Below are 16307 nucleotides of genomic sequence, written 5' to 3' on the forward strand. Positions count from 1 at the left end.
AAATATGACTTCAGTATTAAACAACAGCTCACCCACTATATCAAACTTTCCCTATGCTATCAAGTTAAAAAAAAACACAAGACCAGAAAAGGTAACTAAATCTCTCTAGCATTTGAACCTATATATGGGGATTCTCAATTTCAGCACTCAAGAAGTTGTCCATTTCCTGGTAGGTACTTGGTCTAAGACAAGAGAAACTCCCATCAGAAAAACAGCAGTCTCATGATTATAAAGAAAGACAAATCAACACACTGTCTTACTCACCTTTATAACGATGGAAATCTATAGGATATAGGATGTACATTATTGTTACATCTACAAATTATCTTTAAGTCTATATATTAATATACAGTAATTTGCAGTCTTTTTCCTTAAACTTAGTACAATTTACTGCCTAACTCACTGAGAATTAACTGTCAATCATTAAAGGTCTTCCTTGTCATTTTCTCCCACGTGTTCTAAAATTCTTCTATATATCCATTTTGAATCCTAGAAGTTAAATAACTCCTTGGTTTGTCCCACAGTCCTTAACTTCTGAACTGTTGGGTCTAATCCCATTTAGTTAATTACACACGTAGCTCTCAGTTTTCTGATGAGTTGAGTTCTCTGAGAGTCACCAGCTGATTCAGGGGGTGACCAGATGTCTTGCAGAATTTTTCCATTTTAACACACAGAACTATCAAGAAGAGAAAATGATTTCCTATTGAATTGTTATTCCTGGATTTCAAACATTATGTCCCATAGGAACAAGACTAGTGCAATCATTACCACTAAGTGCTAAGCACAGTTATCTAATATACAATATGTGCTCACTAAACATCAGAATGGATGCACATGTGACTGATGGCTATAAGGCATCTCCCTAACAGTCATGTAAGCCCTCTCTTTTCAATCAGAGAAATTTTTCAGAGCCATTGTGGTGGTGCTGAAGAACTGACTATTCTTCAGCTGACCTCACTTCTGATCAGATATTTTCCTTGTCATTTGCTAAATTCCTGGCAAATCTCTGCTCAGTGATCAACCCAGTAACAGCAATTTTTAATACCTGGCCTTTGAATAGTTGCAAAACTTTTAGACCACATCAGTAACTATTTTCTCGAAGTTGTCTATTAGGACAAACTGTTTGGAACAAAAGATGCTTGTCATGGTTTTTCAATGGAGATTTAGATGTTTTCATGAAAAAATCGTCTTCCATTAAGCAAGCTCTGAGCACTCCACTAAATGAGTCATGTTTTTGGTTATAAGAGAAAGCAATGGCTTGGTTACAAAAAACTGCATTTCCAATGACGACTTTGAAAACATAATTCCAAGAAAACTTAACATGAGATAAACAAATATGTTTTTTTTCCCAAGTCAAAAAATATGAAGACAAAAGATTCAAAAACTGTGAAAATCTATAAAGTTTTGAAAGGGTAAATCCCCTGGAAGGCCAGTTTACCTGCTTTAATTTCCCAATTTTTTTTTTTTTCTATTTAGAGAAGCATATGGCGTTAAGCCTAAAGCCTGATTAACCCAGTAAGTACTCAAAACTACATGTGAGACAAAAAAAGTTTCATTATTCAACTAAATATACTAAATTTCACTGATCAAAATTCCAAGAATATATATTTGGATGGCAAAGTAAATTTATGCTCAGAACAAAAATGTGTTTTCATAATATCAACCATAAGGGTTTCTTAGAATACATCTAAACTTTTGGTTAAAATTTTTGGTTTTTATTAGAAAAGTAGCTAATGTGAGGACATTGCTTTGTGAAATTATGTATTGGTATCTGGCTTTTACTCAATCATATTATCTCTCATGAACTAACCTGGCTTAAAAAAGAGTGTTGCTGAAGACTTCTGGCACGGTGGGCTACAGTCCATGGGGTTGCAAAAGAATCAGACAAGGCTTAAGAGACTACACAAGGACAAAAAGACTTCTTTGGGCAACGTCTATCAGTTCATAGAAATGCACTTCTTGGTTTCCATGACTTACTCTAGTCCTAACAGTATATATTAAAAAGGACACTAACTTTGAAAAATAATGTTAAATTATGTTAAATTAGGTAATTATTTGACTTCACTTCTGAAGAATCATCAACTAATTTTTTACTGATATATAACTGATGTACATTTCATTAGTTTAAGGTATATAATATAGTGGTTCAACATTTATATATACAGATATATATATAAATGAGATGATCATGACAATAGGTCTAGTTACTGTCACTAAAGTTACTACAATATTAGTTAATATACTCCCTATTCTGTAACTTATTTATTGTATTATTTATTTTATAACTGGAGGTTTGTGCCTCTTAATCAGCTTCACCTATTTTGCCCATCCCCCAACCCATAGTGATTTTTTAAAATGATGGATTCAGACAAAGTTTTAGAAGCAAGCCTAAATAAGTAGAGCTCAATCTTTCACACATTTCTATATAATTAATATAACTTCTTAGATTTTAATGAGATCTAACTCTCAGCCTATTAGGCAAGCATGATTTAATCATTTATCAGTTCAGACTTCTCATCAAATGAGAAATAACATGACAAAAGTTAAGAAATAAAACATAGGAAACCAAGAGTAAGCTGTCAAATATAATTTTTACCAGTCTTCCCTGGTGGTTTAGACAGTAAAGAATCTGCCTGCAATATAGGAGACCTGGGTTTGATCCCTGGATCAGGAAGATTTCCCTGGAGAAGGAAATGGAAACCCACTCCAATATTCTTGCCTGGAGAATTCCAAGGACAGAGGAGCCTGCCGCAAAGAGTCAGACACGACTGAGTGAGTAACACTTAAATTACCTCTACAAATTTGACTACAAATTATTATAGAAATTGTTAAAATCAAGTAAATGATACTTTGCTAAATAATGTACTTTCTCTTTTTATCTTTTAGGAAGAGTCACTCTGTGAACTACAGGTAGCGACAGAGGGTCTGTTTATTCATATGTATAATAAAAGTGCTGCAATGGCCTGTGGCTCCCAGGTCTTTTTTAGCTCTAGAATATTGAGCATTAGTAAAAGAACAAAAAAGGCCATCAGGAAGGAGTAAACACAAATTACTAAGGCAACCAATCAGCCAGTAAGACACATTCTTCCATAAATATAAATGTAAGATTGACATTTGCTGGGCGAGTTCTTCCTGAAGAAAAACCATTAAATGTTGTATTCTTATGTTCAGTCAATACACAGAGAAAGTTGACCTCTGAAACATATTAGTCTTTACTAGTAGTTGCTAAATGCTTCTGATACAGTATAGCCAACAGGGAAAAGGATTGGTGGGTGCAAATGTAAATTTAAATTTATTTATGAATTAGAAATATATTATGCCCTAATAGATTATATCATGAACATTATGACATACACAAAACGAAAAGTAAGCAGCCATAAAAAGGAAAGAAATTGTGCCATTTCCAGAGAGGCAGACAGACATGGATATTAATATGAAATTATGTAGAATCTAGAAAAATGGTGTAGATGATCTTATTAGCAAGGAAGAAATAGAGACACTGATGTAGAGAACAAATACATGGATACAAAGTGGGGAAAGGAGGGAGTGGGATGAATTGGGAGACTGGGATTGACATATACACAGTAGTATAAAACAGACAAGAAATGAGAACAGACTGTAGAGTACAGGGAATTCTACTCCTGCACTGTGGTGCCCTAACTGGGAAGGAAATACAGGGAAGAGGGGATAGATGTATACCTATGGCTGCTTCACTTTGCTGTACAGCAGAAACTACCACAACATCGCAAAGCAGCTATCTTTGTATAGCATTAGTCACTCAGTTGTGTCCAACTCTTTGCGATCCCATAGACTGTAGCCCGCCAGGCTCCTCTGTCCATGCAATTCTCCAGGCAAGAATGCTGACATGGGTAGCCATTCCCTTCATCAGGGGATCTTCCTGACCCAGGGATCAAACTCAATCTCCTGCATTGCAGGCAGATTTTTTTTTTTACCATCTGAGCAACCAGGGAAGTCCAAAGGTAGTTATACTACAAATTAAAAAAAAAAAAGAATCATAGGACCATAGCAACATAATAGATCTAAAGCCAAAAAATAAAAAATAAAATAAAAAGTAAGAAATGACATTTAAAAATACAAAGCAACAGGGGTTGACCTGTTTTCTTCCCATGGCAAAATGTCCAGCTGCATGTATTTTCATGCTCACTCCCTGAGGATGAGCATTCTGCTTCAGAGTTGTCTGAACTACCACATCACATCATCTCTTGCTGCTTTTGAGATGCTTCTAATATTTACACCAATGTTACAACCTGTATCCTAAACATTTAGATATCACATTCCAAAATTTACTCCTTTTACTTTAATAACACCACGGTTTGAAGTGTATGTTTTTAAACTTGTCTTCAAAGAAGTCCAGTACAAAAATATAATTGAATTCTAATCCCATTTGGAGTAGCACTTGCAGACTTGAGAAAGGCATCAGACAGTGGGTGTCTATTAAGAGAAGTACATCTCTGTTTTCTTTGGAGATTTATAGCCTAATAGAAAGATGAGACGGTTCAAATTTGAGCAATGGTGCTTGCTTTTTCCTGGCAAAAATATCAAAATTAAGTGAGAATCCTATCTGTAGAGACATCTAACAGCAAGAGGAAAGGCTCTAAAAAGTAAATAACTGATGTTTCCCAGATGGGGTTGCCGCTTTAACTTAGTGGCTAATTTTACTTGTCACAAGGTACCCAGAAGGAAAGACTATTTTTATGTATTCTACTTAACTATAGCAGTTATTTTCCAAGATGCTTTAAAAAACTCACATTTTTTTCCCCAAAGACTCTTGCGAAGGGCACACATTTCCTAGGCAGCTTTTGCCACATCTTCCCCGTGTCCACCATTTCAATCCAAAAATGCTCCCCGGGCACACAGATCTAGGGTGTAGAGACTACAGGACTAGGAATAGGGTTCTACAGTTTCACAAAGACCAAAACAGGTACCAAATACGTAAATTAAGGAGACAGAGATTAGTCAACAAAAGTAGTGTCCATTCTGCTTCTCTAATTTTCTCAGCATTTGTCACTTCAAACACATTAAATTCCTTTGCAAGTTGTTTGCAAAGCGTATTTCTACCACATTCCAGAGGAATAGTGAAATTAAAATAATGGGTTTAAAGAGGGATATAATAAAATAAAACCTTAGTAATAATAACAATGTTTCTTAGACTATATCTAATGCCATGCAAATATTCTGTTCCCCTGTTCCCCTCCAATACTGTGACCATGACTCTGTATTCAGGGTTCCCACTGATACACAAGATGTTTTCAGATAGCTGAGAGAGGCTACTAAAAGACTAACACAATCCAGCCAGTTTCAGAGCGTTGGTCTCCTAAGGGAAATTAAAAACTAACTTTTTTCATCTTCTACAAAACCATAAAGTAAAAATATTTGTTTGCCTTTTTTTTTAAGCTGGTTTATACTGTGGTCACAAATATAACACTGTTTTAGGATTCCACCCACATTTTTATTTATAATTTTTGTTTTTTTTAGAGAGTCTCAGACTATGAGGTTCACGCTGGACTGACACTTATTTAAAATCACATGTGCACCATATTGTATCATTGAAATTTGCTAAGATAAAAGAACTTAAAAGTTCTCACTAAAACAAATAAATAAATGAGATGTGCATGCTTAGCTGCTTAGTCGTGATGGACTCTTTGTAATCCTTAGCACTGTGGGGAAGGCTCCTCTATCCATGGGATTCTCCAGGCAAGAATACTGGAGTGGGTTGCTATTTCCTTTTCCAAGGGATCTTCATGACCCAGGGACTGAATCTGCATCTCCTGTGTCTCCTGCACTCAGGCAGATTCTTTACCTGCTGACCCACTGGGGAAGCCTAGAGTGAGGTGAGGAATGTATTAATCAATTGGATTCTTTCACAATGTATAATATATGTATATGAAAACACCACGACGTGCACTTTAAATATCTTACGATTTTATCGGTCAATTGTACCTCAATAAAGCTGAAAAATAAATACATTAATAAATAGACACAACTATGTATTACCATAAAACATCAAAAATTAAATAGGATACAATAACGTGCAATACAAGGCTGTTGGCTTGAAAATGGAAGACTTGTCACCTAATACCTATATATTCCACAGGTACTATAAGACCTCTGGTTAATTACACATAATTTAATTATAATTAAATATAATCACTAATTATATTTACAGAATAGTACAATAGCCTGGGCTTCCCAGGTTGCACTAGCGGTAAAGAATCTGCCTGCCAAAACAGGAGACACAAGAGACATGAGTTTGATCCCTGGATTGGGAAGATGCCCTGGAGGAGGGCATGGCAACCCACTCCAGTATTCTTGCCTGGAGAATCCCATGGACAGAGGAGCCTGGTGGGCTACAGTCTACTGGGTCTCAAAGAGTTGGACACGACTGAAGTGACAGCACTCACGTGCAATAGCCTAAGATTAACATAGCACAAGTATAATTGTTTTTTTTAATTGGGGTACAATTGCTTTACAATGTTGTATTAAATTATGCTATACAATAAAGTGAACCAGCTACACACACACACACACACACACACACACATACACACACACACACACCCTTCCTCTTGGACCTCCCTCCTACCCCCTCCCCATCCCATCCCATTCCACTCATCTAGGTCAACAGACAGCACAGAGCTGAGCCCCCTGTGCTATATAGCAGCTTCCCACTAGCTATCTGTTTTGCACATGGCACTGCACACATGCCAATTCCAATCTCCCAATTCATCCCACACCACCCTCTGTGTCCACACACCCATTCCCTACATCTGCATCTCTTTTCTTGCCTTGCAAATAGGTTCATCTGTACCATTTTTCTATATTCCACATATATGCATTAATATACGATATTTGTTTTGCTTGTTCTGACTTAACTTCACTCTGCCTGACACCCCTACATCTCACTTTCTGCTACATTAAAGCTCTTTCCATTTCTACTTAAGCTAACTATATCTATGATGTTAATGAAAGGTAGAAAAATGGTTATTTTAGGACAAAAGCTTGTTGTCCAATATAGAGCTACAAATGTCTGAGATTCTCCTCTCTGTTGCCGCTGCTGCTGCTGCTAAGTCACTTCAGTCGTGTCCGACTCTATGCGACCCCATAGACGGCAGCCCACCAGGCTCTGCCATCCCTGGGATTCTCCAGGCAAGAACACTGGAGTGGGTTGCCATTTCCTTCTCCAATGCATGAAAGTGAAAAATGAAAGTGAAGTCTGCTCAGTCGTGTCCGACTCTTAGCAACCCCATGGACTGCAGCCTACCAGGCTCCTCCGTCCATGGGATTTTCCAGGCAAGAGTGCTGGAGTGGGGTGCCATTGCCTTCTCCCATTCTCTCTACATTTTGCTAATTAGAAAACAAAAAGATCTCCACCCTTTCCCATCCAGCACAGAGAGGTGAATGTACTGTTTTTGACCAAAAGCAAATCTTTGCTTGTAGAAACATCCCCATCTTCAAAGATATTATACATTCCCCAGAAAGAAGGGTTTTGCCAAGTTAAACTGTAATTAACAAATAATAAAAACAGATGCCTTCTCTGAAATTTTTATAAAGCTACACAACATATTTTCTTTTCATATTTAAGTAAGAAGTTTGAGTCAAAAAGAAGAAGAGTAAACAACTCGAAAGCATAAACCCTCCTAAAATTAAATTAGGCTACTTAGTTTATTCTGGGAAGTTTACTAGCACATTCCTACCATAATGGTTATGAACATGTTTTTCTAACACTTCAAGCTTATTTTTTTAAAGAAAAATTTAGATTTTTTAGGAGCTGGTCAAAATGATGCATGACAGAGAATTACTACATTACTTTTATCACCATTACTACAATTTATTTAATACTGGAGTTAGAACAATAATGTGTGTGTGTGCTCAGTCGTGTCTGACTCTTTGCGACTCCATAGACCATAGCCCACCAGGCTCCTCTGTCCATGGTATTCTCCAGGCAAGAATACTGGAGTGGGTTGCCATTTCCTCCTCCAGAGGATCTTCCCAACCCAGGGATCAAACCCGCATATCCCAAGTCTCCTACACTGGTAGGTGGATTCTTCACCGCTGAGCACTGCGGCAGCCCCTGAACAGTAACAATAATGAGATAATGTAATAGGAAAAGAGAGATGAAACGATATAAGATCTAAGAGATAAAACAATAAAGCAAACAGCAACAGAAATAACATACATAGAAAAAGGAAACATGTCTTAAAATCATGAATTTTAAAACATGGATAAACTGCTAAAAAGATTAAAAACATTGATATTAGAACTGAAAATTAGAGGAGATAAATATCTTAGAGAAAAGAAGGTTTTAAGTAGCTCAGCACATCTTCCAAAGTTTGAAGTGTTTCTAAAACTAAAATATGAGAGTGACATTACCAAGATGGTGACTAGCTTGTTCCTGGCTTCACTCCCTCCTCACAAGGAGAGAAACTAAAAACTATTCAAGGACAAGACACCACCGAGAGAATCCTAGGACATGGGAGTGGGGCTGAAGCACCCTGGGACCCCAGACACCCAGGCAGAGTGCATTAGAAGAATGGATGTTAGCGGAACCGACTGTGGTGATCACTTCATTGCATGATCTATGTAAATCAAACCATCCTGCTGTTACCGCTTGGACATACCCAGTGATGTATGTCAATTATTTCTCAAGAAAGCTGGGAGGAAAAACTAAGATATGGAAAGGCCTAGTAAAAAGAGCAAAGATAATTTAAACTTGAATTCTTGTACCACTAAAAAAATAAATAAGAGGCAGATAAGTGGTTTCTGAAATTAGAGTGGTACTATAACACTCTGAGCAGACAGTAATTTAAATTTCTTTTATAGAATGAAAAATAAATATTCAACTGTACCCTTTTGCAGGACCTTCACTGTCAGGGAATGATCTTTTTTTTTTTTTTGGCTCTGTCACTGTTATGGATGAAACTCTGTTTTCAAAAAACACGTGTTGAAGTCCCAACCTTGGCACTTTGAAACATGAGCTTATTTGGAAATAAGGCCCTTGGCAGATACAATTAGCTATGATGAATTCATACTGGAGTAGAGCGGTTTTTAATCCGATGTGACTGGTGTCTTTATAAGAAGAGGGAAATTTGGTCACAGCAACGGGGGCACAGGGAGAACATGATACGAGGACGAGAGCAGAAATGAAGAGACGCCCTACCACCCGAGGACCAGCAGGGACTGATGCTCTCCGCCTCCAGAAGCTGGGGAAAGGAAGGGAGGGTTCTACCAGTCCCAGAGGGACTCTGCCCCTGCTGGCACTCTGATTTTGAACTTCTACAAGAGAATGAATGTCTTTTGTTTAAAGGCACCCAGTTTGTGGTACTTTCTTATGACACCCCTGGGAAATGGAGGCAGTCACTGTGTTGTCTGCAAACCCAAGAGAAAAAGTTTAACGAAAGCAGAAGGGTTAGGAGAGCAGTGTATCTCCAAAATCTTACCTGCGACGTAGTCGCCAAAGCCAATGGTGGTTAAGGTGATAACCACAAAATAAATGGCGTCCAGGGCACTCCAGCCTTCTATGTGCTTGAATATGATCGCAGGCAGAGCGACGAAGAGCACGCAGCCAAACAGAATAAAGATGATTGTGGAGATGATTCGTATCTTGGTTTGACTAACATTCCATTTCTAGGGATGAGAGAGTGAGAGAGAGGTGGGGGGAGACAGATACTGAGAGAGAGAAATTGACTGAGATCAATGATTGATGGACCTGCAAAGTTAACCTATATATACTGTTTAAATTATTTTTTATCGGCGTGTAGTTGCGTTACAACGTTATGTTAGTTTTTACTGTAGAACAAAGTGAATCAGCTATATATATATACATACACACACGTGTGCACACACACAGACACACATACACACACACATACCGCTTGTTTTTTGTATTTCCTTCACATTTAGGTCATCACAGAGCTCTGAGGAGAGTTCCCAGAGTGATACGGTAGGTTCTCATTAGATATCTATTTTATGCATATAACCTATACGCACTGTTAACAGCAAATCAGCAAATGAGAATGGTATTCTATTCTTTTATAACTAATTTTCAATTATCTTTATGTAAATACATTAGGTATAATATGAATAACTGAAAATAACCAATGCTAATAATGATGCTACTTTACTTTTATATAGCTTTGCAACAGGCAAAATAGTTTCTAAAGTACAAAACATTTGCTCAGAGAACAAAATTTCCGATTTACATCATTCTTTGTTTACCTGAACTACTTTTGAAATATTTCTATTCTACAAGCAAACAACTGATTTCGGGCCAAACACAACCTAGAAATACATGAAAATTGAGAAAACTGAAGCATAAATTAAATATCGACTGTTGATAATTGATAAAATCATTAATTTCATGGAGACTTTTCCCCTCTCCCACTACATTTTCCTATCGTTGTTCAACTGATTAAAGCGAAATACTAGCAGACTTAAAGTCCACAGTTGATTCCCATGTGAACTAGACAAACCATCTCCCTGTTCTACGACCTTAAGCGGTACAACGAAATACACAAGACATGATACGTAGACAATGAGAATTCTTCAACACTTCTAAGCTAGAGCTGCCCTCAGAGGACCCACAGTGTCTCACCTCTAAATTTAATATGAAACATGTGCACACATGCATGCATGGCAGGTCGTTTCAGTCGTGTCTGACTCTCTGCAGTCCTATGGACTGTAGCCCGCCAGGCTGCTCTGTCCCTGGCATTCTCCAGGCAAGAATACTGGAGTGGGCTGCATGCCCTCCTCTAGGGGATCTTCCCAAACCAGGGATCAAACCCACATCCCCTGTGGCTCCTACATTGCAGGCATATTTTTTATATCACTGAGCCACGAGGAAAGCCCCAATATGAAATATATCTAATGTTAAAACTGGAATTATAATTTCAATTGAAAACCAAACACTCAGTGATTTATTTCATCAATAGTTAAATACTCGAACTTTTTATGAAAAGATGAAACATTATTGAATAATAAATAAAACGTAAAGTAGTGACAGAAGTAACAAATCATCTATAATCTGATTCTCTAACACAATTATTTTCTTCGTTCATAATTTTCAAGAATAAAAGCTTGTCATCATGGTATTATTACTATTTTTCACTTAAAATTCTAAGAGCATTTTCATTTTATTTATTTTTTCTACTGAATATCATACGCCCATGAACATCTTCATATTTTTGGTCCTACTAAATTGTATACCTTAGTTAAATTTCTATCAGCAACATTATTAAAATAAGTTATAAGATCCCCTTTATCATGTTTGCTATGTATTATTCAATCCTTCAGCAAAGGGCTAAGGTTTACTAGCTATGTTAAGCTTTCACTTAGAATATCTCTAAATCTCAGAGTAATGCCTCATCATCAGTACTATCATTCATATAAACGGCAAAATGGAGATTTAAGGGTAACATAACTAGCTTAAGTGAATATAGCTAGGATACAATCCATTTGGAATTTGAGCCCAGGACTGTCAGATTTCTACTTTTCCTCTGTATATTTCGCTTTTTCTCATTCATTAACGTATTCGTTCAGAGAAGTATAAAAACAACTATACAGCGAGTTATTTGCAAAAAGCGGCTCATGTAAATTGTTATACAAAGCCCAATAACTTACATCTCACTATATCTGAGGTAAACAGAAAAGTTATAATATTTTTGAAAAATGAGACAATTAACATATGCAGTTAAATGGCTATCATACTCACAATAAATGTATCTTCCACTTTTGCAATTCCTTTTCCAAATATGGTCCCTAGTTGATCTCCAACTCCAGCCAACAGAAAGCCAAAGAGGGGAATTCCCAGTAAGGCATAGATGATACAGAATATTTTCCCCCCTTCTGTGCGTGGTGAGATGTTTCCAAATCCTAAAAATACAAAGAAGAAGAAGAATTCAGTTGTTTAGAAATGAGTAATAGTTTAAAACATATGACCTCAAACTTGATTCAAAAATTTCCAAATATTATAAAATATCAGTCCTAGATTTCAACTAATTAAGAATCCCTTTATACCACATAAGCTTTTAATGTAAAATCTTCTGATAAACAAGCACTCTAACAATCTCCAAAGTATAGCTAATGTTCCAATCAAGCTAGATGATGAAAACTGAGGGAGTAACACGCACAATAAAGTCAATGTTTTCATTCAATTTACTTCTACCTCCCTGTGCTGCCAATGCTGTGACTACAAAGCTTTTGCTGCCATTTATTAAGTGTGTATTGCCTTAAGAGTATTCAAATATGCTTAAATTATTAAACATCTAATAACAACTTAAAAAATTTTTTTTGATTCAAGCATCTACCAAAAAGCAATAAATGAAAACTTAAAATTATCAAGCCCGTGAATTACAAATTGGCACTTGCCATCTACATTTACAAGGATTAAATCATGTGCAGCTGTTACTGCTGATTTTCAAAATCCCCTGCTAGGAGTTCAGAGTAGAGAACAGAAATGAGGTGCCCTGTGCTCTGGGGAAATCTGGCAGAACAGGTCTGTATATAGTTAGACATTTCCAGGAGCCAATTTTATGAGCCAAATTTTTGTATCTTTTCATGTCTAGAAAAGCACTAAAATCCTTAAATCTTTCATGGTGATGACTACTCCTTGTGACTAGCAGACACCTTCTGCAAAGAAATAAATAATGTGCTTAACTGCATATACTCCCCCTTCACCAAAATCACATATATACTGACCTTCCCCCCTACCTCTTTGGAGCAGCTTCTGAGAGCTATCTGAAAGGCTGTCTCTCAGGCTATCATCTCATTTGCCCCCAAATAAAAACTTGCAACTCTTATGTTGTGCATTTTTTTAGTCGACAAATCTTTATTTTTTAAGCCTCCAGTTCAAAAGCTGCCTTACTACTTCTCAGACCCTCTTACAGCTTGGAGAATATGATGCAAGCTGTCTACGCATTTAACTCATTTACCTTCCCATGCATTTACCTTGCATCTGCTCTTGTCTACTAATGCTTTGGAATGCTGAGCATCAGGGCAATATATACAAAGATCCATCCAGGGCATGTGTGAAAAAGTCCCAGAAGTCTTGTATCAAGGTAATTTGAAGAAGGAAAGGCCATCACAAAAGTTAGGTAGAATGTTTAACCTGGACTGTTTGGAAGAGTAGCATTTCTTAACACCATCCAAGATGGAACTCAACCATCTCAACCCTGTCTTCTATTCTAGCATCAATAAGCAGAATACCAATAATAAGAGACTGTTTCGACCTGGATTCTCTGATTATTCCAGAGAGTCCTGCTAAGATTCAACACTTTTTTTATTGTCTCTCCAGATGAACAGAGGAGCCTGGGGGACTACAGTCCATGGGGCAGCAAAGAGTCGACACGACCGAGCCACTGAACCACCACCACCACCAATGAACAACCATGTGACCTGAAGTGGGCCAAGCATCCGAGTTATCCCGTATCATCCCATTTTCTCTTTCTGCTGCTGCTGCTAAGTCACTTCAGTCCTGTCCGACTCTGTGCGACCCCATAGACGGCAGCCCACCAGGCTCCCCTGTCCCTGGGATTCTCCAGGCAAGAACACTGGAGTGGGTTGCCATTTCCTTCTCCAATGCATGAAAGTGAAAAGTGAAAGTGAAGTCGCTCAGTCGTGTCCAACTCTTAGCAACCCCATGGACTGCAGCCTATCAGACTCCTCCATCCATGGGATTTTCTAGGCAAGAGTACTGGAGTGGGGTGCCATTGCCTTCTCCGATTCTCCGATTCTCTTTCTGCAGAAAAGGATAAATATCTTCAGAGTTACAACCATGAGAAATAACCTACCACCAGAAAGGATCAAGGGTCAAAAAGAAAAGATACAATTAAAACAAATACTGACTGGGGCATCACTAAAAATAGGCTCTACCATTTAAAAAATAAAAAGCCTAAGTGTCAGAGGGCTCAATTTGATCTGCCCCACACGAGTTAAAAGGACATAAGAAACAAGACTCCAACTTTTCATCCATCACTGACAGATTCGGCCAGAAGAAACCAGAACATCTTCAGAAAAGGGGACAAAGGATTTCCTCAGAAATCCTGTGTAGGTCACCGCATGAGATGGCCCCCAATCCAAAGAATTCTAGATGTAAAGAAAGCCGATCTACCTTTCACTGATCAAAAGACAGAGACCAATTCCGTGTGGCATCTCTGTACTTCATCTTTATTATCTCCAAAATTAGCAGACGGGAGAATGAAAGGAGTAGGGTTAGGGGAGCCTGATGTGACTCTTCTGGGAGTCTGTTCCTGCTTCATCTTCCAAACATGAACCTTCTCCCGATAACATTACGCTGATCTCTCCTGCTCAACCCGTGCCTCGGAGGTGGAAGCTCTCATACGGGCACCCAGCACACACACACACAAAGCCACCGAGCAGTTTTCTGACATTAAGGACATGCCAACAACGCCCTGGACATTTGCCCGAGTGAGAGGATCACATGGCTGTTCAGGGAATGTTCCTCGTGTTTTCTTCCCTGTCTTCCATAAAAGAAGAGCAGTCTTCACTCCACACATTTACCACATTTTAAGCAGTGAGTAGACCCTGGTTAAATGACTTGAAACTATTAATGGACTTATGAAAAGTATCTATTGACTCTAAGCAACACAGCCTGCCAAGCTTGTAAAAGATTAATTTTAGTGATTGTCTGGACTTCCTGACTCTTTCCCTTGGTTAGTCAGCAGCATCTTCCTTGCCTCAGGGTGAAACAGACTGTTTTGGCAAGAAGAAAATGGAAAAGAAACAATATTAAGTTTTGTTGTAACTCCTAAATTAAGGTGTTCACACTCAAAATGCTTCGCCTGAGGAGAGCAGCTGTCAGTTTATAGCATCACATATGCTTGGCAATAAAGTTAAAGGACTGGCAGTCGATCCAGCTTCCAAAGAGCTTAAGGGAACTCTTAAATTAAGATTAGACTGAAGATTGAAGGGGCCTGACTGTGGAAGAGGTTGGGTGGGGCAGAAACCAGAGGACAGGATCTGGGAGGAGGAGAGGGTTCCATGGTATCTTGATCCTATCTTGAGAGATCAGTGGTTAAATTCTCAGGAATTCTATAAGTCAGTTGACTTCACATTGATAAACTGAAATCAACTACAATAGACATATTTACACCTCAGAAATTGCCAAGCACTACAATTTAGGACTTCTCCCTTTTCAGCTACTTAATATTTACCAATATACTACAGAATAAGAGCCGAATTTAGGAGACTGTACATAGTCTGTGCCAAACCAATGCCTCTAGGCCAACCGCTGACATTTATAGGACTATATCATCAGAACAGCTATCATCTTGCCTTCACATCACTTTCAGGGAAGGGCCTTCTGCAGAAAGCTGCCGTAGGTCCATTGTTAGTGGAATACCTACAGGAGGCCCATATATGCCACCCCCATCTAAATCGCTCCAGGTGGACACGTCACTGTTATGACAGAATTTATTAATACTACATACAAATAAGACCCTTTTCAAACACTTTGCACACTTGCAATTATATAAATATTTGTAACAATTGATTTAATATCTATTATATATATTTATTCCTCACTTGACTGTGAGTTCCATGGGTGTAGAGATTGATTTATTATAGATATATATTTATTATTCCATGGGTTTATCATTTATGAGTTTCATGAGTACAGAGATTGATTTATTATTTATATATGTTAATAATAAATAATCATGCAAAATGCCGGACTGCACGAAGCACAAGCTGGAATCAAGATTGCAGGGTGAAATATCAATAACCTCAGATATGCAGATGACACCACCCCTATGGGAGAAAGCAAAGAGGAACTAAACAGTCTCTTGATGAAAGGGAAAGAGGAGAGTGAAAAAGCTGGCTTAAAATTCAACATTCAAAGAACGAAGATCATGGCATCCAGTCCCATCACTTCATGGCAAATAGATGGAGAAACAATGGAAACTGTGACAGATTTTATTTTGGGGGGCTCCAAAATCATGCAGATGGTGACTGCAGCCATGAAATTAAAAGACGCTTGCTCCTTGGAAGAAAAGCTATGACCAACCTAGACAGCACATTAAAGAGCAGAGACATTACTTTACCGACACAGGTTCTGTCTAATCAAAGCTATGGTTTTTCCAGTAGTGATGTATGGATGTGAGAGTTGGATTATAAAGAAAGCTGAGCACCAAAGAATCGATGCTTTTGAACTGTGGTGCTGGAGAAGACTCTTGAGAGTCCCTTGGACTGCAAGGAGATCCAACCAGTCCATCCTAAAGGATATCAGTCCTGAATATTCATTGGAAGGACTGATGCTGAAGCTGAAGCTTCAA

General features: G+C 38.0%; 1 protein-coding gene across 5 annotated transcripts in view; it reads right to left on the reverse strand.

Moving 5' to 3' along the window:
• KCNK2 (potassium two pore domain channel subfamily K member 2) overlaps nt 1-16307 on the reverse strand; it is a 225171-nt gene that overhangs the window by 57360 nt on the left and 151504 nt on the right. For all 5 annotated transcript variants that reach the window (XM_005217328.5, XM_059875241.1, XM_005217329.5 and 2 more), the window contains 2 exon segments: nt 11729-11889; nt 9459-9645 (listed from right to left, as the gene is read on the reverse strand). In XM_005217328.5, the coding sequence (XP_005217385.1) occupies nt 9459-9645; nt 11729-11889 (348 nt within the window).

This window comes from Bos taurus, chromosome 16 (genome assembly GCF_002263795.3).
Source record: "Bos taurus isolate L1 Dominette 01449 registration number 42190680 breed Hereford chromosome 16, ARS-UCD2.0, whole genome shotgun sequence".
Classification (NCBI taxonomy): domain Eukaryota; kingdom Metazoa; phylum Chordata; class Mammalia; order Artiodactyla; family Bovidae; genus Bos; species Bos taurus.